Here is a 23,687-nt window from a genome sequence, read left to right on the forward strand (position 1 = left end):
ATGTCTTTAAGAGTGGATGGCACAGATTTCATGTGAAATATACACATAAATGAAGAAATTACTCTTTAAATATTAACTTGGCATATGCCATGCCTGACTGGGGCATTGTTGGTTATCTTTTCATGTGTATGCATTCTCCATCACACCTAGTTATGGTAAATTACTTTTGATTTAATAATTTTGCCTGAGGATAATTTCAGGCATCATATATACAAATTCTCCCTTTGCAAAGTGCACGTGGAGAGAGTCTGTGTTGTAATCCTGGCTCTCCCACTTGCTGTTTGTAGGATCTTGGCCAAGCTGCTTAACTTCTCAGAACTTTTGTTACCTTGCTGGTAACATCATTACCTGCACTACTTTAAAGCTGCCGCATTAAAAGATCAAGTATGTGAATGCTTTATAGTTTACAAACTACAAAGTACTACTAAAATATAGTCTATTATTTTACTTGTGAGAAAGACTTGGAAAAATAAATACCTCAAGTACCACTGAACTATTAATTAAACTAGCAACAGTACTAGTTATAAAAATGCAATTTTCCTCTACTTACTCTTTACAGCAGCACTGTCCAACAGAGCTTATCATAATGACGGAAACCTCCTCACCTATGCCACTGAATGCAGCAGCCACTAGCCACATGTGCACCAAGCCCTAAGGAGCACTTGAAATGCACAAAGTGTAACCGGGAAACCCCACTGTAAGTTTTGTTGATTTTGCTACATTTCAGAGTTGTGCTATCACATGTGACCAGAGGCTATGCTATGAGACAGCCCAGCTCTAAGACATTTCTTCAAATATGCCTTGCAGAAAACTTCTTTAGCCCTAACTATAAAGGGATTAGGTTTTGCAAGAATCAAGAAGCCTGGTGAGGAAACCTTGTGGGTTTAAAAGAAAAAGTGTGGTCCGGCACAATGGAGCATGCCGGTAATCCAGTGGCTAGGGAGGTTGAGGCAGGAGTATCGCTAGTTCAAAGTCAACCTCAGCGACTTAATGAGGCCCTAAGCAACTCAGCAAGACCCTGTCTCTAAATAAAATACAAAAAGAGCTGGGGATGTGGCTCAGTGGTTAAGTGCCCCTGAGTTCGATCCCCGGTACGAAAAAAAAAAAAAAGAGTGGTATGGAATGAAAAACAGAAGAGAAGGACAGCAGAGGGGTAGCCCCATGATTTTGAAAAGGCAAATGCAACCTGCCTCTTTAGAATGCCCTCTTATTTGTTGGGAAGGCCTTAGACAAGATACTGAACCTTTCTGAGCCCTGTGGTCTGGTAACTGTGAAATGGGAATGCCTACCTATAGGATTATGAAGACTAAATGAGACAGGTCTCACGTCGTCCCAGCACAGAGCGAGCTCCGAACCCGCTAATCCTCCCCTCCCCCCACCCTTTGCCACTCCGAGAGCACAAGGACGTGACTGGCATTTCTGGCTGCTGACCGTGTTGCTGCTGGGGCTGTGCAGCTGCACGCGAGGCACTGCTCCAGCTGCTGCAGCCCCCAAGCAGCCCGGCTGGCGCACACCAGCCTCCCTCCCGCCTCCCTCCATTCAGCCTCCTGAATGCCCTGACCTCACCCAGTACTTTGCTCTGAAGATCTCAGAGGGCTTCAAAGCCTCCACTTTGGATTCAATACAACGATGTTCCTTCTGGGTATGTACACAGGTGGGGGAAGGCTAAGGGTGGGGCCCAACCACCTCCTCAGGATCAGGCAACTTGTCCTTCACTTGGCTCTGGGCAGATTTCCCTGCACCGCCATTTCCTCTGCTGTTGGTAGAAAAATGCAAAGTCTAGTCAGTCCCACACAGGCTCCTGGATGAAGGGGTCCCTTGGAGTCTGCTGAGCCAGTCCCACTCCAGATAAAAAGCAGGGGGTAGTGGCCCTTGTTGCAAGTATAGCAAATGAAAATCTTAAGCAAGCCTAGAGATCCAATCCACCAGTGTCCAAAATCATCTCTCAGACTGTCTCTACCCTGGAAGTAGCACCAAAGCCCTTTGTGAGCAGTGGACTCTCCCAGCATTCCCTGTGAGTGGCGGTTCAACGACATGCTGGCAAGTGCTTCGCACTCCTGCTTCAGAGGTGGGGGGCCTTCCCTTGAATGTAGGTGGGTGTGTTACTGCTTGCACCAATCCAGCATGGAGAAAACAAGAGCATGTGACTTCTGAGGCTGTCGTGAAAGGCTATAGTGCTCCCATGGGTGAGCTGGGGCCTGCTCTAGGGTCAAGCCCCATGGCAGAAGTCTAATGAGCCTCCCTGAGCGGGAGAGTCCTCCAGGAGGCCGTCTCAGCTAGGACCATTCCTTAACCATCCCAGCATGTCAGGGAAGAAACCTCAGAAGAGTCTAGCACTGGCCCTTCAAGTCTCCCCCTGCCTTTTGGAGTCTCCCAGTGGAGGCCACAAACGTTTGTAGAGTGGAGACCAGCCATTCCTGCTTTGCCTGTTCAAATCCCTGATCCACAGAACTGTGGGCATAAAAAGTGTTGTTCTCTAGGATCACTAAGTTTTGGAGTGATTTATTGTGCTGTGAGAGACAATGAGGCCCTGATAGGATGCATGGGATTCAACCTCTCAACCAGTCCATATGGAAAACTAAATTCCATTGACTCAGGTGCCCTGACTCCTTGTCAATGGACCCATGTGGTTCTCCTGCTACCTGTTCATAAGAAAGAAGCAAAGTTGGACATGCATAAAAGCTGTCTGGAATAGAATTGGCGGGGGGAGGAGGACATAGCCAGGAAGAAGACTGCCTACATTTTATTTTCTGAACTTGAATCTTTACTTTATGAATAAATCCGAAACTGATAGGAATGAAGACTTGTAATATAATCTAAGTAGGTGACTTTATTTGAAGATTTTCACGTTGAAATTTGTTGGTATTTTGTTGGTTTTGTTTTTCAATGTTTTGCTTTGATTTTAAGCTAGCATTGATCTTTTCTGGCCACCCCATGTTCTTTAGAGTCATGTGGAGTATACTCCAGAATAAAGGCAAAAAGTGGACATCATGAGTTGCAGTGTAGCTTTAACAAAAAATACATTATATCTCTAAAGGGACTTTATTGTCTATGAAATAAGAGGAAGAAATATAGATCCACCAACACGTTGCTGCAGCCTGGGCAAACTGTTTTAACATCACCAGGCCTCAGTGTGGTCACTCACAGAGAGGATTTAATGAATTCTAAGGTCCTTTCCTAACATTTTGGAAAGAAAGAAAAACTGATATGTTTATTAAGTACAATAATCTGTGGAAAGCACCATGGGAGGCCCTCACAGAGATTATTTGATTTATTCATCAAGAAAAAAAGTCCTGAGAACCACCATATCTATTGTGCATATGAGGGCAAGGGAGAAAATGAGGAAAATGAGGACTAGTGAAATGAAAGTCCCAGAGCCAGAAAGAGGAGGGATACATTTCTAGAATCAGCATGGACACCTCCAGGGAACACTGGTTCCACAGCGTTTCCCATACTTGGTGCCCAAAGGCTTCCAGAATCTAGTTCCTTAGTCTCTGCTCCTCCGTGGTTACAAGGGGGAATCCTAAGTACACTCCTATGTACAGTCATCAAGAACATGGGTATTGTGAGCTGGGAACGTAGCTTAGTGTAGAGCCCTTGCCTAGTATGGTGAGGCCCTGGATTCAATCCCCAGTGCTGGCAAAAAAAAAAAAAAAATTGTGGCAAGAAACATTGCTCTTTCTCTGGAGTGTCACTGCTCTGCTTTCCTGAAAAGGGGGCTCTTTGAACCTTGCTGAGTCTGTATGTGACAGCAGGGGAGCCCCTCCAGCACTGCTGATCCCAGTACGCCCTGGGTAAGTCTAGAGGAATCCTGTTGCCCATTTCTTCCTGCAGATCTTGACACTGTCAAGTAATGTGAAGCTGGTATTTTTCCTTTAACAAGGGTTCCCCAAGTGTTTCTGATATTTACTTAGTTCATCACAGGACTCAAGGAAGCATATGATGACTCTTTCCACAAAATATGAGGGTTCACCTTTTGCTGCCAAACAGAAACCTCTTCCATTACCATGGTGCCTCTTACCCTTGTGTTTTGATGAAGAGGTGTCTACCTTGCAGAGATGCCTCATGCCCAAAACTCTCTTTTCCTGTACACCTGTTACTGATGCTGGAATCCTGAAGTCATCACCAAATGTTGAGCAAGTCCCATGCAATCAGCACTGAGAGGGATCACTGAGAACAGTGATATGTATGAGAAATTGCAGAATGGTCAAGGCCATTGGTTCAAAGTCAGATGTGGGGGTTTCAACTATATGTACTGGTTTAAAAAGAAGGGAAAACCCTTTGCTTCCCCCCCTCCCCCTTGGTTCTGCACTGGCTCCTGTGACTGGATTTGACAATAGAACACACTGGAAATGTTCCTTTTCCAAGGTGGACCTTAAAAAGATCTGCAGCTCCCTGTTTTGGTGCCTCTCAGTAATCTGTGCCTTGGAAGAATTCTGACTGATCTGGAACCACTATGCTATCAGGAAGTCCAAGCCAGCCATGTTGGGAGAGGGAAAGACCTGTGGAGGACTTCCAAGAAACTAGACAGTCCAGCCTAACTGAAAGCAGCAAGTGAGCTACACCAGTGGATCCCCTGAGGAGCAGAACTGCCTTGCTGAGCCCTGCCTAAAGTCCTGACCCACAGAATTGATTTGTGAGCAACAACATGGCTGTGGTTCTAAACCACTAAGTTGTGGCATAATTGGTTGGCCAGCAATGGATAACTAATGGAGAATCAAGAGGATCAGAGCGCCAAAGTCACCATACAAGCTGCACATACTACCAGTGAGCAACTGGGTCAGAAATGTAAGGGACTCTTTTCTAGAGGAGGAACCTAAAGGTTTCTGGGAGGGGGTGGACTTTGGATGAGAGAAAGGACAAGATGTGGGGAAGAAAATTCTACAAGATCCACTCCTTAAGCCTCTGGGGAAATGCCCTGCACACTGACAGGAATTTTCAATGACTTCTACTAACCACCTAACAGCCTTATCTGGAAAGTTGGACCTCAATTTGACTTAAAATAATCTCTACAAAGTAGGAAGATTTTTTCCAAAGTACTGTTTTACTTTATAACTTCTTTGAATGCTATCTTTATACTGTCATTTATTAATCTATACTTAAATATAAAAATGGTTGAAATTATTAACCTATTAAATTACTTAACTTTGCCCCATTCACCCCTGTCTCTTCAAGGGAAATAAATATCACAAAGAGGGATCACAATGACACCTGACACTCCGTATATCCCCACCCGGAACACACATGAGCCTTGAGGTGGAGTCAGCCTCTCCCTCCCTCTGGGGGCAAGGGACTTGGGATTTTTCTTTCAGAGTCTGGTCCATAATCTTCAGTGACCAGAACTGGCATCTGGGTTCCCCAACTCTTGCTCAGTTTCACCTTGAAGCAACCCTTATGTTGCAAGGACCACTACTCAAAGAGACCACCTGACTGAGCCTCTCCAGATGTGCCTTAAAAACAATCCAGTTGTCTCTGAACCAGTTGTGCTGCGGTACCTACAGATCCATAGAAGGTCTGGAAAAAGCAACAAATGCATTCCCAGTTTCCTGAATATACTCAGATGCTCCCCAAACTTTTTTTTTCCCCTTCAGGCAATAAATATATATGTCTATGCTGTGTAGACTGTTGACACTTGGAAGCAAAATAGAGGAAAGCTTTATTATTGTTTGCCATTTGAAAGTGATTATCAGACCGGGGTGATGTGTATTAAAGGAGACAGCTTGCAGTTTAGCATCCCAGGAGAGCTCTCCTGCTAGCACTGGGTGAGCCTCTACTACCTCTCACTTTGCAAGTGGGGACTGCCTGGTGCCAGGACTTGGATGCCTACCAACACAAATTAGAAAAGTGAGATGCCTCCTGGACAGGGAGGAAGATGCTGAGAATTTTAAAGGGATCATCACCTCAGTGGGAGACCAAAAATCTGCCCCAGAAAGAGTAGCTACCCCAACAGATGGTGCCCTCCAGTCCCAGTAAGGCTGATTCAGTGTGACGGTGAGATTCCAGCTCCCCGGCCACTTCTCTCTCTCCACACACACACACCCCACACACATCCCTCTTGCCCCAGTCCAGCCCAGGATCTCCACCTCTCTCCACAAGAAATATACTCCCTATCCCCTCTCAGTCCTATCTGGAAATGGTAGCTGCACCTTATTTATCAAGGATCCTCAATAAGGCACTTGTGGGAACCAAGCCAACTGGGCCAAACTTGTGTTCAAAAATGAATCTAGAGGTGGAATGGGTGCAACTGCTTCTTGCATACAGGGTTTCCATTTGGGGTGACAAAATGTTTTGGAACTAGATAGAGATGAATGTGTGCTAAATACCCCCTAAGTCCTTCACTTTAAAATGATTAATTCTATTATGTGAATGTCACCTCAGTTTAAAACAAAAAATCTCCTAAGAAAGTAAAAAGCCCTCTAGAATCCTACCCACCAACACACCTTCACTCTGGATGTTATTCTCCCATTTGCTAATGGGAGGTTGTAGGAGAAGGAGTGGTTGTGACTCTCTATGATGGTTCTGATTCCTAGCAGAGCAAGGACTTCAGATGATCCCAGGACACAGAGAAAAGAAGACCAGCAAGCTGCCCAGTAGGCTAAAATTAACTGGCCCTCTACAATGTGCATTTGGCAAGAGACTGAACTTCTCTTACATTCCTCCTCTGTGAGTTCAAACATATCACATGAGACTCTGAAGAGAAGTCCATAAAAATGACTATAAGACTCCAAATCTGGGGAGTCATATATTTGAATCCTATAACTTAATTTCTTTCTCAACCATTAGCTAAGAGTCTGCAATAAGTCCCTATATCAGGCAATCCAGGATTTTTAAAAAATATATGATTTTATCTTCAACAGCCCTTGCCAATTCAAAATAAATAGAAGAGAGAATTCAGGGATCATGCACCATGCAAACCTAAAGAGAAAATGAAAGGGGTCCCTTCTTACTTCAACAAGTTGACTTGATATTTAGAAAATTATCCTTTGGCCAAAGAATATTTTTACTCTGTGTGTCTACATAAATACTCTTGATTTTTTTTTATAGAAAGCACATCACTAGTCTCTAAAACCAAACGTGGTTTTGATTGAACCAGACTTGCATTTATATCTGAAGCTCATTTGCTAACAATAGAACTGGCTTTCCCATTTGCCAAGATCAATGTTGACCTGTTTTCACCTAAGTTTTATAGATGTCAGAAAAAGAAACTGTGCAAAGCTCAGTGGCATACCCTGGCCTTTTTCAGCCACACTTGCTTGCATTTTTGCAGCTCCTTTAAATTCCCCTTGTCACAAAAGCTAACAATAAGGTCAAGTATTGCAGTAAGAAATATTGAATTATTATCCAACGTTGTCAAACAGCCAAGAACCTACGAAAGCTAACCACGAAATGTAGAAGAGAGCGGCTTAACCTCAGGCCTCCCGGTCCTGCCTCCATTGCACGGGGAAGGATTTTTGGCACTGGGGGTTGGGAAGGAAGGAGGGCGGGCGGGCGGGTGGAATGGGAACTGGACGGCTCACAATCACGTCCAGGCTCCCGTCCCTCAGGAGTGTCTTGTTGCACTCGTTTGCTGCTGCAGAGAGCCAGCTTTGATTTTTCTTGGAGAGGGCTCCAGGCACCCTACCATCTCAGCCATGCCAACATCATGAGGCTGCCGAGCTCTCCTGATCCCCTGGCCATATCCCTGTCCATCAAGGCTAATTTCTGTGACAACATAAACTTCACTGTGTAGCCAACAAACTCAAACCCGATGGAACTTGATGTGGCCAGGAAGGAGAATGACAAACTGGCAAGATGTTAGGGCTGGAAATAGAACTCATTTCACCAGCCAGTGGTTTGGGAGCGGGTAGAGATGGATTTATGTGTGTGTGCATGTGCTTTATTTGTCCTAATAACTCTAATAAAGATTCCATTAATCAATAAACTGACTCTCACAGGAACAGAAATAAAAGCAAGGCTCCAAAATGGGTCTCAGGTAAAACCATAACTCTCTCTCCTTTTCACCCTAACCCATGGTGGCTAAGGCCACAGATCCTCACTTGAAGGGACCTATGCAGGGTACTTGGCAAGAGAGATAGGAGAATGAGGCTTGGCCTTCAGTTGGACAGGCAAGAGCAGCCTGAAAGCACAGAGCAGCCCCAGGACGGGAGGTGAGGGAGGCCAAAGCATCTCAAGGCCCTTCCCGTCCTCCAACAGTCTATGGAGCTTTGGGGGTAAGGTTTTAGTGATTCCAGAAAACCTCTCTTGAAATGAAAAAACATTTCCTCAAGGGTCAGAGTCAGGATAGGTTCACTTCATAAAAGGGGAGATCCACGGGACATGTTCAGCTGGTATGTGCTAAACATGAGATGCTTTAGGGACAAAGTGGGCCTCCCAAGGAGAGGTTCAGAGGTATGGCTAGAGAAGACCCCAAGGTCCTGCTTTTAAATCTCATTTAGGGTGAGTCACAGGCATACCTGTAGTGGAGCTCTCTGAATATGTGACCATTCAGAATGTAGACCTACCCCAACCATTTATGCCTGTCTCCCTTCCCTATTGAATACTGAAGGGTCCTATGTGCTACAATTCCCTCTACTGTCCCATCAAGACTCAGTCACTTGGTAGTAGATGCAGGACAAGCAACTGGATAAAATATATCCATGCTCTGTACTGAAAATTGATATTTAAGCTGTCATCTCAATGTTTGATATATCTATAGCTCTTGTTTTAAACATTAAACTTTCGCATTCTTTTGTCTATATTTTGATAACATAGGGTGTTTCTTTGGCTTTAATTATTATATTCTACTATTGAACATGGTTTCCCAAAGTATGACTTGTATCCCCTAGAGATTCTGATTCTGCTCAGTCCACCCCACTCATTCCAACCCCTTTCAGAATCCCTCTTGCTCTTCTTATCACAGAGCCTGGAGTCCCTCTCATCTCTCTTCCTTTCTGAAGAGCAATCCTCGGGAGCTCCATGGTGGAGATATTTGCCTTCTCCCAGGTACTGGACTGCTGGGAGATGTGGGGCTGACACCAGCTCAGCGTCAGACCCAGAACAGCACAGAATTAGTCATTCGAATTCAACTCAAATGTCATCTTCCTGACTTTCCCAGAAGTTGCTGTCCCCTTGGTGTCCCCATGCCCTTGGTTCACATCTCTGTCAAAGCACCTTCTACACTGTTCAAGAAAAGAATATATTTCTGTTTCTCTTTGAGCAGATGGTGAGCTTCATGAGGGTAGGAAATATGTCTCATTCGTTTCTATAAAGTGAAGTCAGTGTTCACTATTTACTGAAAGAATAAAATGCCACCTTTCTCTTAAGATCAAACTAGAGTGGAGAATTGTGAAGCAAAGAAAATGACAACTAACTGTCTCATACAAGGGATGGAGTAAAGCTACAAATTCCTCTTCTCAGCCTCCACTTCCCTCTGCTCTGTAAATGTAGCTATCTTAGTACTTGTATCTGATAATCACAATGATGGCTGTGTCTATCATTAAACAGGAGGGTCACATGATTATGTTACAAGTTTTGTCTGAAAACACTACACTTTACCTGGGTGCACTGTCATTGTCCTGTTAGCATGGGTTTCCCATTCTATTTTTAAATTGAAGAGACGTGGGCCATAGGTAACTCAGATGGCAAGCAGATAAAAGGTATAATTGAGATGAGAAGTCTTTCTCAAGATTAGCTGTTTCCATTTGTTTAGGTGGCTAGGACATTGTGTTAATCATGTAAAGCCCCATCTCTGAAGACCAGAGCATGAAAAAATAGAAACTGTCCTTAACATGGAGGGCAAGGGACGTAGGCGAGAAAAGACCTCTTATCTGCTAAAGGAAAATCAGCTTGAAACATGTTGCCAATGGACAGGTCATCTGTCCAGGAAGAAGTGGTACTGATGCTCTTAGACTAAATTTCTCACCACTAAGGTAGGCCTGGTAGACAAACTTCAACCTAGTTTTGTAAAGTAATGAATAGCAGGTCTTCTTTAAAGAGGTTAACTAGAATGTATGTGGAATCAGTATTTTGGAAATTAATTTACGAGTATAAGAAAGTTTTAATGAATCTAAGTTTAATGCCTAAATTTATAATTAGTGGAAATAGGCTCCTGAAAACTAGGAAAGTAAATACATATGAGTGGTTAATGAAAACAGAATGCAGAAGATGCTACTAATATAAAGGAAGGAAATGTCTCTTTCAGTGAGCAATTTTAGGAACTGCTTAGAAGTAGACTTCCTAACCCTTGACTTGCAGTCATCTATCTACAGGGCGATCTCGCTTAAGTGACATGACCTACTCCGGATTTCATTTCCTCATTGGCTACAAAATGGTCACTTTTGCCAGTTCCACTAGAAACAATGGACTCTTCTCTCTCCTGATGCAAGGTGACTTCTTGAAACTCCCCATGGTTTCTCCATTCCACCTCTGTAGGTAAGAGTGGCATGGTCTTACAAGGGAATAGCTGTCAGGCAATTGGTTACCATCTGCATTTAAGAAGGTCTGGAGAGGATAAGTGGCTAGTTCAAGGTCATGCAGCATGTGAGTAGGGGTTAAGGATCTGGAACCCACATCTTTTTGCCACCTCCTGCTGCTTTCCTTTCAATAAGACATGTTCAATCCCTTAATGCAGAGTTGGCTGCATAGCTGCTACACCAGGGAGGAGGAAATGGAAAAGCAGCTTTTCCCACTTTGACTATGTGAAAATCACCCAGTTTTTAAACACCACACCACCCATACATGTGGTGGGAATGAAAGGCTCGAATGACTAAATATAGCTGCTAAGCACCTTACAAATACATGAGTGTTTTAGGAAATGAGAAATAGGAAATGAAATTGGCTATAAACAGAAATCAAAACTACCTAAATTCTCTCTACAAACAAATGGCTGACTTTTTAATCTCTTTTTTTGGAAATCTGTTTTTAGCCATCTGAATTTGCTTAAAATAAATAATGGCCTCACTGAGATGGTCTAAGCTGAACATAAATGCTTCCCACTATGTTTTCATATTGCCCTGCCTGTAGTAGGTGTTCAATAAATATTTGCAGAGACGAGAGAAGATGGGAGGGAGAATGGTCATTTCTATTATCTGGACTTTTAGTAAAAGAGTAGATTAGTTCCATATAAACTACATTTAAGACAACAGTCTGTTGAATGCTTTAAGATGTACATGGAGACACCCACCTATTCATCCAGTGATCTCAGAGATGTAGTGTAGAGAACACTCAGGCCCAGCCTGAGCTCCTCCTGGTCTCTGCGCATGGGCACAAAGCCTTGCCCACCACAGGGGTTGCCTTCCAGGTTGCAGCAAGGTTTCCTCAACCTCTCACCTTCCACACCAGCTCTCTCTACCACACTGCACTGCCTCTTAGTGATGCCAAAAATAGGGGAACAGGCGTGCCCCTTCATCAGGTGGACCCTAACACCGTTCATGGGAAAGAAGAGTTGAAGTTGATACGAGTTTCTTAGTTTGGGTCTTTGTCAGGCAAATGCTGACAAATTAAATTACTTTTACTAAAACACATAAGACTTTTTTCAGTAGCAACGTTTACATGAAACTAAATGGAAAACCTTGCAAGAGACCACAGATTTGAGACTGGGATCAAGGTAGTCAACATTCCTATTCTGAATGTGTCAATAAGTCTCTCATATTTGTTTTATGTGATGTGATGTCTCTGTGTTCCTTAGGGAAGGTGCCCATAGTAAATCTACTTCCAAACTTAGCTTCGATTGGCAATAGGAAAAAAAAAAAAAAAAAAAAAGTTTGAAAGTGAAAAACATTTTCAAAGAGCAATAGTTTTTAAATGTTAAAATAAGATTTTTACAAAATTGTTCCACTTGGGGCTTTAGCTCTATTGTGAGCAAACTAATTAAAATTTTTATTTATGTTTTTAAAAAATAACTATCTTAATTATTATGAGTAATAATAATAGGTGCCTTCTATTTTGCATCTATTATGTGCTTGACACTTTGCTATCTCACTCATTTACTTCTCGTAACCTCCATTAGACAGATGAGGAGATTGTGTCCAGAGTTGTAGCTTAGGAACACAGGCTTTGGGATCAGGCAGATCTGGTCTTGAGTCTTAATAGCTGTGCATCCTGGGACAAGTCTGAACCTCAGTTTCCTATCAGTAAAATGAGGATGAAAACAGTACCAGCTTCTTCATAGGTTGCTGGGAAGACTAAGATAAGACCTGTGAAATAGTAAGAGAAGTGCCAGGTGCATATGCCATTATGCTGTTGGTAGCAGATCTGACTTTTCCTCAGAAGGAAGTTAAAACAATGGCTTCCAGTGCCATCCTAAAGGGGGAAGGAGAAAACACATCTTGGTTCCCCATTCCTTCCTCTCCCAGGATGTTCATCTTGATGAGATCAGAGCCACATGAACTTCAAGCAAGAAGGAAAATAAGTGAGAAAATGGCAGTGAACCTGTTCTGTATTGCAGGGGAAGGAATGGCAGATGGAGAGAGGAAGGATGGAAGCTTAGGAGGACACAGTGAAGAGGTGGCTTCTTGGAGTTCCCCACCTGCTCCATTATCCCTTCCTTCTCTCCCTCTCACTTGCCTGTTGGCCTTGGGCACCAAGCCCCAAGAGAAACTGGAAAGCTTTGTGCAGACACTTCCCTCTAAGTGCTGTCTGGAAGTGACATCAGGAAAGCATTCCAAGGTGGCATGAGCTGGCAACAACATGCCTCCTGGTCACTGTCTGTTCTGGTCATCCCGGCCCCATGGAACCCCACACTAGCTCTGAGCTCTCCGGGAAAGAAAGCAGCAAGTTGCGTGTGTGACATATTCTAAAACAAAATAGTATCTGACAGATTTGATAGAATCTTACTGCAGACACGAGTGCAAAAGATGGAACAAAGATGCCATTTTAAAATATTGGCTTGTGTTCAGGATTTCACTATTTTCTATGGCAAGGAGCAAGTAAAAAATTCCTGCTATTGATGAGTATTTTCTACAGTCATTGAAAGCCCAAAGGCCCAGGGCTTCCGAATTTCCCTCTTGGGAAAGCTGAAGCCGGTCCTCCGGCTAACTTAGAACAGGGCTGGATGGCAAAGGCGAGAGGCTCAAAGGCCCCCAGTAAGCAGCTCAGCCAAGAAACGGGTGCAGGGGGGACAGGGGGACACACTGTGTTTTCAGCTCAGATTCTGTGATCTCTCTGCCAAACAGGGGTTTACAAAGCAAAACCCTCCAGAGAATTCTCATACTTTCTGGCTTATTCTCCTGGTGTTCATCTTAACAGGAATCAGCTGTTTGCCTTCTCACTTATACAGCATGTTGCTGGGGAGAAGTTAGCATCTGGTCTGGCTATTATTAAAAACAAGAACATCCTGCTCTGCTGGGAGAACAGCACCACTGGCAATAAAAGGACAGAGATCATTTGCATTCAGGATTCCAGAGATGGGTTTCAGCTCAGTATCTGCTGGCCCTCCTCCACCACTGCTTTCATTTTAAAATTTCCTGATGTATCCATCATTTGGTCTCCTTTTTCCAAAACAGAGTGTACTTTTTCCTCTCACAGGGAGGCAGGAACACTGGAGCTGTTCAAACTCTGATCTGGTCCTGCAGTGTGATAAAGTTGAACTACCAGAGGAATTTTTTTTTTTTTTACAACTGCGGAAATGAAAAAGTAAACAAGACTGGGACAGCACTGGTATTTAGGCTCCAGCTTTTTGTTGTTGTTTTTGTCTTTTCTGTTTTTGAGCATTGAGCTGGGAGCCTGAAGGAACTATATAATATGAAAAACCCTAAGAGGTTTTATTAGCTAGTAAAAAAACCTTAGTTCCTATTAACCACTTAACTCCTTACAATGCTCGGCACTTGCCTCCTTCTTGGAAGCTTCTCTGTCCTTCATGGCCACAAGGACTGAAAGCTGGTTCACCAACCTCCCAGCAGTTCACAGTTTGTGTTCCGGAAGATGTGGCTGGGAATTATATTCAATAGTGATCTCCGCATTTGTCGCCTGTGAAAGTACCAATGAGAGGATTTCTATGAGGCCAATTTTCTCTATCCCTAGATCTGCTCAACCAAAAAAGACTCCTTAGGCACTCTGCTGGGAAGAAGTCAAGTCATTGTGATTTCCGTGACTTTAAATATTAAATGACTGTTAGAGAAAACAAAATGAGGCGAAGGTATTACTAGAATATGGAATGATCCTCCTGTTTGGGACAGAAGAATGAAGAGAAAGAGAAACAGAAAGTGAAACTGGTCAGAGTTGTTTCACTGCTGGGGATGGATGGAATTATTTTTTAAAAATGAATTGATTCAGGAAGGCAAGGATGCCAAAGGAAATTTAAATCATAAAATCGTTTTACTAATACTCCCACAATTATGTGTGTCACAATTACGTGTTGTCAGCTTTTCGCTGTTTTTAAATCATGGGTTTGCACATTTACATCAATCCATCGTCCAGTTGTGCTTTGGGGGTTCTTGGTACTACCCCCTTAAACACACCCTATGTTCTGTCACTGTAGATTTCACCTCTGATCCCACTGAGCCTGCTCTCTCCTCCTTGCCTTTCCACATTCAGGCTAACTCTGTTACTTCTGGAGAAATTCCTTGCGGCCTGTGGAGCAAGTTCTCACCTGAGAACTGGTTGAATATTTTGTGTGCTGGTTCTACTTTCAATAACTAGGACCTAGCTCCCAGAACTTCTCCTTGAAGGATTCAGGAAAAGAATTTTACTCTTAAAAAAAAAAAAATCTGTAGGTTCTTGGATTTCTTTATTTTGGTCCCAGAGATTAAACCCAGGGGCACTTATCCACTGAGCCACAGCCCCAGTTTCTTTTTAATATTTTTTTTAGTTGTTGATGGACCTTTAATTAATTTATTTATTTATATGTGGTGGTGGTGCTGAGGATCAAACCCAGGGCCTCACACAGGCCAGGTAAGTGCTCTACCACTGAGCCACAACCCCAACCCCACAGCCCTTTATTATTTTTATTTTTAGACAGGGTCTCACTAAGTTGATGAGGCTGGCTTTGAATTTGCGATCCTCCTGCCTCAGCCTCCTAAGCTGCTGGGATTATGGCTGTGAACCACCACACCAGGTTGTGTTCTTGATTTTTATATGAAAATTGTAGATGAGGGAAATTCTTCCCTTTCTATTGGCTATGGAATGGGACAGAAGGACCTGGGAAGAATGCATAGCAACCATGAAATGAGCTATGTTTGCAATGCTAAAACATAAAACTAGTTTTTCAAAAAACTCTACTAAGTGGCCCAACATAATTGCAACATGATAGTAAGAAAATGAAATATGTTTTAGTAAAAGTTAAGTAAGTTTCCAGAAACTTGACCCCTCTGCTTTCTGACTGACTGAGCATATCTGAACAGCAGGCCTGTTGAGTCACAAGAAGCTTTTGAATAAAAGCTTTACAAAAATGAATAATAACCTCTTCTTAAATGTCAGCTCCACCATGCTCCCTCAAGGAGTGTCCATGGTCCCTTTTCTTCTCTAAAAACTAATCTGAACAAAACTAACTGCTTCTTCACCACTTGTAAAGTGAAGGTGGTGCTTTATGTTGTCGTTATTGTGCAGCAATTGCAGAAATAACAAACAACTAAGTCAATCAATGCTGTGCCAGAAGGCGTGTTATGGGTACAGTGGAGCCTCAATCTCCCCTTCCATTCTTCCTGCTCGTCCCCTGCTCTCTCCTCAGGTGAGCAGGGCATGCATACACACAAGTACACCAAGTGTATGAGCACACACAACACACAAACACACAACACACACCTTGAATATATACCGTTGGATCTTTTCTTTGCTAAATTTCAATTCACAGCTTTTAAAATCACATTTCCAAGACCTCCAGATTGAATAACTACTGCTGAAGAAACCCCTGGAAGTCACATAGAGGCCTACAGGGTGCATGGGCGGATGGGCAGGAGGGGAGATTCCTTTGCCTTTACTCAGAGCTCAGAATTTAAATACAGAGCATCAGCTTTTCCAAGGCCAAGGAGTAAACCCATGGAAGACAAGCAGAGGGATGGTTGGGGAATGATTCAGAGCATATCTACATATGGGTACAAGAGGGATCTCACCTGCACAGTCATTCATTAATGCTGGGACAACTCTGCCCCTTAAACTGTCTCTGGCTCAAACATGAGAGTGTGCGGCAATTCACAGGTCAGCTGGCCCCCACCCATCCAAACTATAGCAACTACCCATTGTCCTCTACCTCCCTAGAAAATTTAGACTGCACAGTGTTATCATAAGACTCCTACCTTTCAGACACCCCTAAAGCATTGTTTCCTTGGAAGGATCTCTAAAATGATTTTCAAGTAGTTGGAACAGAGAGGCCAATTGATTGGATGGCCTATAGTTTAAAATAATCTAGACAGAAGTGGTCATTAAATCACATGAGTTGGTCTCTCCATTTTTGTAGTGGTTCTTAGTTGTGTCATTATTATTTACCACCCTTTTCCAAAGGGAATGAAAAACCAACTCATGACAGTCTGTGAGACCTGTTCTCACTGACTGTGAATGAGGGGCTTCCCCAACATCCTCCTTTGCCTTTCAGACTGTTTTCAAATCCATAAATATAAACATGTGGCTCTTCAACCACATCTGTAGATAATAACTTCAGGGGGCTTCCTGTTTACATGGCAATACCCATTTCCCAGCCAAATAAACTCTGTAACAGAGAGCTAAGGTGTTTATTGGGCCAGTCTCAGCCGGGATTGAGTTAACAGGAAATACTCACTCTCACAGAAATATCTGATCATTAAATATTTGGGACATGAGGGGTCAAAAACACTGGAGAAATTGCTTTCTTCTTCCGCTTATCCTTTCAGTGAGAAACAGACAAGCCATGATAAATCTGGTCAACCAGTTCAGGCCTAACAAGGCCCCACAGCTGTTCTATTCACTGACTGTGCAGGCCAGGATGTAGACCGGAAGAAGAAATGCAGAGGAAAAGCCAGAAGCACCCTCACAATGCATCCAAACCTAAGGGGCCATCAGGTAAAGGAAGAAAAAAGATCCACGAACATCTATTACTGAGAAGCCCCTCAGTCTTCTGCCTGGTGACTACTTTTTCATAAGCAATGTATGTATTCTCATATCAGCTCTGGCAATAAAGTTTGACCTTAGAATTTAGAACCTCTAGCTCAACCATTCTCAATCAATGGAGATTTTTGCCCTCCCCATCCCCATCCCAGGGACATTTGGCAATGTCTGGAGATTCTTTTTGTCACTGTGCCTGGGAGGTGATACTAGGATCCAGTAGGTAGAGGCCAGGGATGCTGCTAAACATCCTACAATGCTCAGGAGACCACCCCTGGCACCACAACAAAGAATTATCCAGTCTGAAAGGTCAATAGCACCAAGGTCTAGCCCAATACTCTTCCATAAGCCAAAACTGAGACTCAGAAAAGTGATGTGCCCTAAACCATGCTGCTGGACAAAACTGAAGAAAGGCCCATGCCACCTCTCTTGTAAATGACTTTTAAAGCCACATGGATGCTTAATTTCAATAAATAAGTAAATATACATCCTCAAAGAGTTGCAAACAGACTCCCTGGCCTGAGCTCACCCAAGTGCTTTTCGGAAGCTCCTACTAGAAATCAGACTTCTCAGAAAACAGTGATCAAGGGTTAAGAATGAACAGATCTTCTTAAAGGAGGTATATAACTCTCAGTATGACATGGGACAGCTTGGTCAGTGACCACACTTCTCCATAACATGGTTTCCTGGGTCCCTCTTTCAGAACCATGGTAAGTCAAAGCTTACAGAAAGCAAGAAACCACCCTATCCCAGGCCCTCAACCTTATCATAGGGGAGGGACTTACCAAAAATAAACAATGCAATGGCCAAGAAATTAAATTTTCCTATCTATAGTTTTGTTCACTAGTAGAACTTTTCTGAGGCTAGAGATCTCCAGACCAAGATCCACTTTTTTTCTCATCCTTGGGCTTTGATTGATTTTGTTATTAAGAACCCAACGGAGATATGGGAAGGAAAATAGACTATCCTCTATATTGAGACCTAACTACAGCCAGGGATTCACTTGCTGGGCCCTGTTCATGTTCCCAGAGATTAGGATACTGAAACCATGGAGACTGTCATCTATATGCCCAGACTGATCCCATGGGTGGAAGAGAGGGCTTTACCAAGGACAGAGTGAGCACTCCTTTCTTCTAACAGGTTAAGCACACAAGTTCACTGCTAGATTCTGTGCTCACCCCTCTCCAAGTATAGGACAAACAAGAACACGTTCTTACCAAGATTCTTTCTCCTCTCACGAGTAACATAGGATCTGATCCAGCCTGGGAAGCCCTGAGACCATAAGTGCCCAGGTGTAGGCAGGAGTAGGCATCAGACTAAAGAAAACCGCGGATGAGAAAGATCCAATGTACCACACATAACAAAACCAAAAAAGCCATTTATTGAAAATTAAATTCAAACTTCAAATTAATATTACAATCATGAGAAAATGCCAAATAATTCAATTTACAGTTGCAACATACAATACAAATAGTCCCCTTTGAAGTTAAAAGTAAACTCATCCACAATCATGACCTGTGGCACAAAGCAGAATTTGTACAATATGTGCATGGAAAGCAAATCTTGGCAATAGCAATTGGAAAAAAATAAAATGAAAGTTTGTATTTACACAAATGCTACAAATGTTTTTGTTCCACAGAAATCTAAGAACGGTAAAACATATCCAAGAAATGGAATTTTATCAGAATACCTAAGAAATTACTGTAAGTTATGGATTTGGCTGATATATTTTAAGTACTGCATTAAAAAGCAAACAATTATTTGTAAACATGAAGTAAACAGACAACTAAAAAATTCTCACATAGAAAAGTAATTTTTTAAATGCATTATCTTTTAAGAACAACAAATTCAAGTTGGAAGAGTCATCTTTTATTTAGTTTATTGTTCTTTCAAATACCATAGGCATGATGATTAATTTTGCTAATGCTGTGTTTTCATGTTAGCCTAGATTCTGGGGGCCCTTTTCTCAGTATGAAGGGAGCCCTTTAAGCCATCACACACATCTCCTCCCTTCTGAATTTATGGTGGATAATCACGTGGTTTTATTTCTCTGTTCATTTTTAAAGGGCCCTGGCTAGCGTGGGAGGAAGAATGGGGAATGAGACAGTGTAGAGACCAAACAAGTTAACCTGCTGAGACTCAGTTCCAGGATGGATGTCACTCCAACTAATCTAAAATCAAAGCTGTGGCACCTGTTCTGGAACTCAGACATAGGTTAAAATTTGTGAGACAACAAATAAAAAATGTGACCGTGTTGGTCACACTATGAATTCCAGCAACGTCTGTGCTACATAAAGAATGTGATTCTAATCCCAAGGAAGTGGAGTGCTGATTTGGTCACAGTTCCAGAGTAGCAGGAAGAGTGTTTTGGTCTCAAAATTACAAATCATACACATGACCCAGTGCAAAGTAAGGGTTTGGGGAAGGGTGGGGGTAGGGTTATGAATGAATGAATTTAGCCCCAAGGTCAAAAAAAGACAGAATTTGTTCTAAACAACATGAATTATCCTTAATGGGGGTGGTCAGGAGTGAGGGTGGAGAGAAGTGCTTGAATTTTTCCCAACGAAAAAAACTTAAAGTGTTTCTGGGTTGCTGCCTGCAGCCACTATAATAACACTTCAACACTAAAGCATCCCTATGGTCACTTACTATGTGTACTGTAAACTTAAAAAAGCCCTTTTAACATTAAAAAATAATGTACAAATATAGTACCTTTTTTATTAAATAGGGTGCAGCTGGCACTGGTGGTAATGTTTTTAGGTCAATTATTTAAAATTGAAATGTGTAACCAGACACTGGCTTTTTTAAGTGCTGCTGAAACAAACACATATTTTATACTTACAAATAAATGGACAGTGGTGTGCTTCAAGCTACCACACACAAACAATAAATAGTATCAATTACTACTTCCATCTTAAGTAATAGAAAAGTGGCTTATATAGCTAAGCATACTTGGTATACAACCTTTAAAAGGCAAAGTGTTTGGAGTGGGGTTTGTTTGTTTGTTTCTCCTTAATTTGTATTAGGAATCAAGATGAATTCTAAGGGAGACTCTCCAGGAAGCAGACACAGGTCTGCCTGCCCCACAGCTGTCCTGTGTTGCTTGGTGGCCTGCAAAGGTGGGCTTGAGAAAGACTAAAGATAAAGGGAGCAACTGGGGACCAAAGGCAAATCTCTGCAGAGTTCTACTTAGGAGGTCATGGGATTCAAATGAAGGTGCCTTGACATGAGGGGGAGAGATCAGGGATTTGCCTGGTGGGTCATTAATGATACTGATTTGGATTAAGGCCTCCCACGTGGGAGTTGGCCATGTCGGTGCCAGGTGTGGTCAAAGTGCATCCCACAGAAGAGCTCTAGCTCAAATTCATACACGGTGGTATACACCGACTCCACAAACCCTGCCTGCTCTTGGCCCTTCTGTGTGAGAAATGCAAATATCAAAAGTGGCTCTGTAGGTTCCCACAGCTCTAGGTCTTCTCACATCAACTACCTGTAGAACTTCAAACTTAGATGACCACCTCCCCTAGGTCAATGACAATACTCTGTTCCTTTAAATGCAAAGTATGTGGAAGGCTGCCAGAGGGACCTTGAAAAGGCAGATAGGGTTCCCCTGATTGACTGTTCAGTAAGGCTGGTGAGTTAAGAATCCACGGTGTAATTTTGCTTTATAAAGATAGCACTGTGTATTATCACTGATCCTTTATCCACATGTGTGGCTTTAAAATGACTATGTCTTCATTAAGAAACCTGGCGATTTAAAGTTTTGCTTAACTGTGAAACCACAAAACATTTTTTTGCAGTTCAATGACTCACTTGTGCTTGTCTTTTTAATATGGCAAGAGTCATAATTATCTGAAAGAAATTAGGAAACCACATCACTCCAGCATTTCATGCTGATAAAGGGCAACACACGTGATAAAGGGCTAAGGGTAGTTTTTTAAATCCCTAATTATTGCTTTAAAAGGCAAAGCTTTGTTAGAGGCAATCAAAGATCTGAAAGAACTAAACACAAATTTCCTTCATACATTACAAGACAAGCTACATCTAAAATATTTGGAGATGGAAGTATTTTTAAAAATCACATTGTGCCTGGATGAACTGAAATTGCTTAGCAATATTTCAGATATGGCTCTAGCCCACTGAAGAAATTTGTTATTTAATAAAGAGCACTTTTAGAGACCGAAGTCAACATATCAATACGCTAAGAAATGTTTCAAAGGTCCAAATGTCATTAAATAATTATAAATATATCTTTAAAGTTATATGACCATTCACGTTAACAAGTTACCTCAGATTTTACACATATTCATAATTTAAAAAAAAGAAAACAAATAACACACAGCCAAACGCAAACACTATCTATACCATTATGGCTATAATAAGGTATTGCCATTTTCAGTTTTGCATAAAAGGAAAGAGGGATCTTGGGGGTGAGATTTCTTTTTGGTTCAATGGGAAAAGGGGGGAGTATAAAAATGTAAAATAAAATAATCTATCCTGATCAGTATTTTTGAAGTCACTTTCTTAGAATAGGGGGAAAAAATGAACTAAACAGTTCTGAGTGCCTGCAGCGAGTCTGAAAGCAAAGTTTGGAACAGCTACTCTGAATGGATGGTACCGTAAGGGAAGCATCCATCTATCTCTTGTCCCTTAATGTGCACGGAGACTGGCTTTGTAAGCTGGCCTGCCGAGTACACTGGCCCACACACAGCTGCAACCATGAAGTGTGTGGTTTCAAAACACAGAGAGGAAGCGGCTTTGCTCTTCTTCCTCCTGAGCCTGGAGTCCACCTCTCTCAACTGGCATATGAACAGGTTATTTTTAATAATAGACCAAACAACAACAAAAATACTTGTTCCTTGGTTATTCCTTTGTAAAAATTACATCTTAAGTAGTAAATAATCTGAAACCCAATTATGACTGTCTCTCCTGGGCCTTCTGTTTCTCAATATCTACCCTCTTACGGTTGCAAGATCATGACTGAGTGAATGAAAAATCTAGAAAATAGGCACTTAGTAGCTAATTGATATACATATATATGCACTCTTTTTATATATGTATATATTGACACATGTGGGACGTGGCCCCCAGATGCCACTGGGCCACTGCTGAGGAATTTCAATATGGTCGCCAAACAGATTCATCCATTCTGCCACTAGAATTCAAAACAGTTGGGGAACTGCTGTGGCTTCCATCAGCGTCAACACCATCATTCTGGTTAGGCAAATTTGGATTTAATAGCGTGCTGCCATTCGAGGTGGTGGTGCATGGCGGAAGCATTCTGGAAGGAGACCGGTCTCCCCCGGGCACCATGGGGAACTGATAGGATCCTGAAGAAGTGCCATAGTAGAGATATGGAGTGCTGCTGGTCTGGAAAGGTCCACTCTGGCTTTGGGAAGAGCCGGGGTAGGGTGGTGGCAGGTAGGTATGGTAGTGAGTGGTGGCAGACATACCGAGGGACATGCCTGAGGTGACTGGCGGGGTGTAAGTAAAGGTGGCTGGATAGTGCATTCGTGGGTTGGAGAAGCGGCTCTCAGTGAGGGATGAAATGCTTGGGAACTGCCTGGGGTCTGAAAAAGGGCCCAGTTCTGAAGCACCTAAAAATTACAACAGAAGATGGGGGGAAAAAATCTGTAAATATCAATTAAAATGATAGAATTTTTACAAGAAAAAAGAAAACTTTAGCCTTCCCAAAAAGGAACAGCAAGTCACAAACAGACTTTCAAATGCACCAGTCACTTCATAGTCTTTTTTCCACTTTTATAGTTAACGGCATTTATCCTTAAGTTCTTCACCCCCAGAGAATCCCAAAGGACTTTAAAAATCCAAATGTGTGCTAGGTCATGTGTGTAAGCCAACCCAACACTTATTATATAGGTTCACTCACCAGACTTTAAGACCAAATCCTCATTGATCTTTTTCCCTTTTTGTTTCTTCTTGCACTTCAGATATTTGAAGTGAAACTTTCTTAACCCAATGTAAAGAAATTCTAAAAAGATCAGTCTTATCATTGGTACTCTTGCCAGGGGTCCTTCATCAATGAAGAGACATGAAAAAGATACCCTAACATGTTCCTCACTTCCTTCAAACCCTTAAAAGAATTTAAAATCTTGTTACAATCTTTATCTTAGTTACAGTGGAATCAAACCAGCTTTCAATGTAATCTGAAACTATCTTACTTTTCTGGGGGTAAAGGTAAGAGTCTAGACCTCAGAAAATCTCCCTAGGGTCATAAACTAGGAGAGTAGGTTTTGAAAGTATGGTAAGGAGGGAGGACAGGGAGGCTTAGCACTGCATTTCGAGTCTACATGGGAGATGCAGGACCTGATTTAGGCCAGGAGCCCACAACAGCTTCTGCAAAAGGCTCACTGCCTGGGGAGATTAAGAGCAGAACACCTCCCAACCACCAGGCCCCCTGCATCACATCCTACAGAATTACCTTCAGGTCAATTTGAAGCAGTAACCTAGAGGCTAAGATGTTTCCCCTAAAATGTGAAGTCCTTCAACTTCTCACATTACCAGTATGCCTCCTTAATAGTTATTTCTGGTGCCCAACTATGAAAACATAGTCATAAACCAATGCATGTGGAAATTAGTTTTCTGAAGTGCCTAAAAATATAATTGTGATGTCTAAGATGGATTAATTCTAATTTTCTAGAATCGACAGAATTGGGATGAGCCCTTTCATAATACCAGTG

General features: G+C 42.4%; 1 protein-coding gene across 9 annotated transcripts in view; it reads right to left on the reverse strand.

The window, feature by feature from the left end:
* Runx2 (RUNX family transcription factor 2) overlaps positions 1 to 23,687 on the reverse strand; it is a 326,853-nt gene that overhangs the window by 187,915 nt on the left and 115,251 nt on the right. For 5 of the 9 annotated variants that reach the window (XM_047559082.1, XM_047559080.1, XM_047559079.1 and 2 more), the window contains one exon: positions 18,348 to 22,586. The exons of the other annotated variants lie outside the window; for them this stretch is intronic. In XM_047559082.1, the coding sequence (XP_047415038.1) occupies positions 22,108 to 22,586 (479 nt within the window). In that variant the 3' untranslated portion in view covers positions 18,348 to 22,107. Of the gene's footprint in view, positions 1 to 18,347; positions 22,587 to 23,687 lie in introns of those variants that run through there. 9 annotated transcript variants of the gene reach the window in all.

The sequence above is a fragment of the Sciurus carolinensis genome, chromosome 7, assembly GCF_902686445.1.
Source record: "Sciurus carolinensis chromosome 7, mSciCar1.2, whole genome shotgun sequence".
NCBI classification, from domain to species: Eukaryota; Metazoa; Chordata; class Mammalia; order Rodentia; family Sciuridae; genus Sciurus; species Sciurus carolinensis.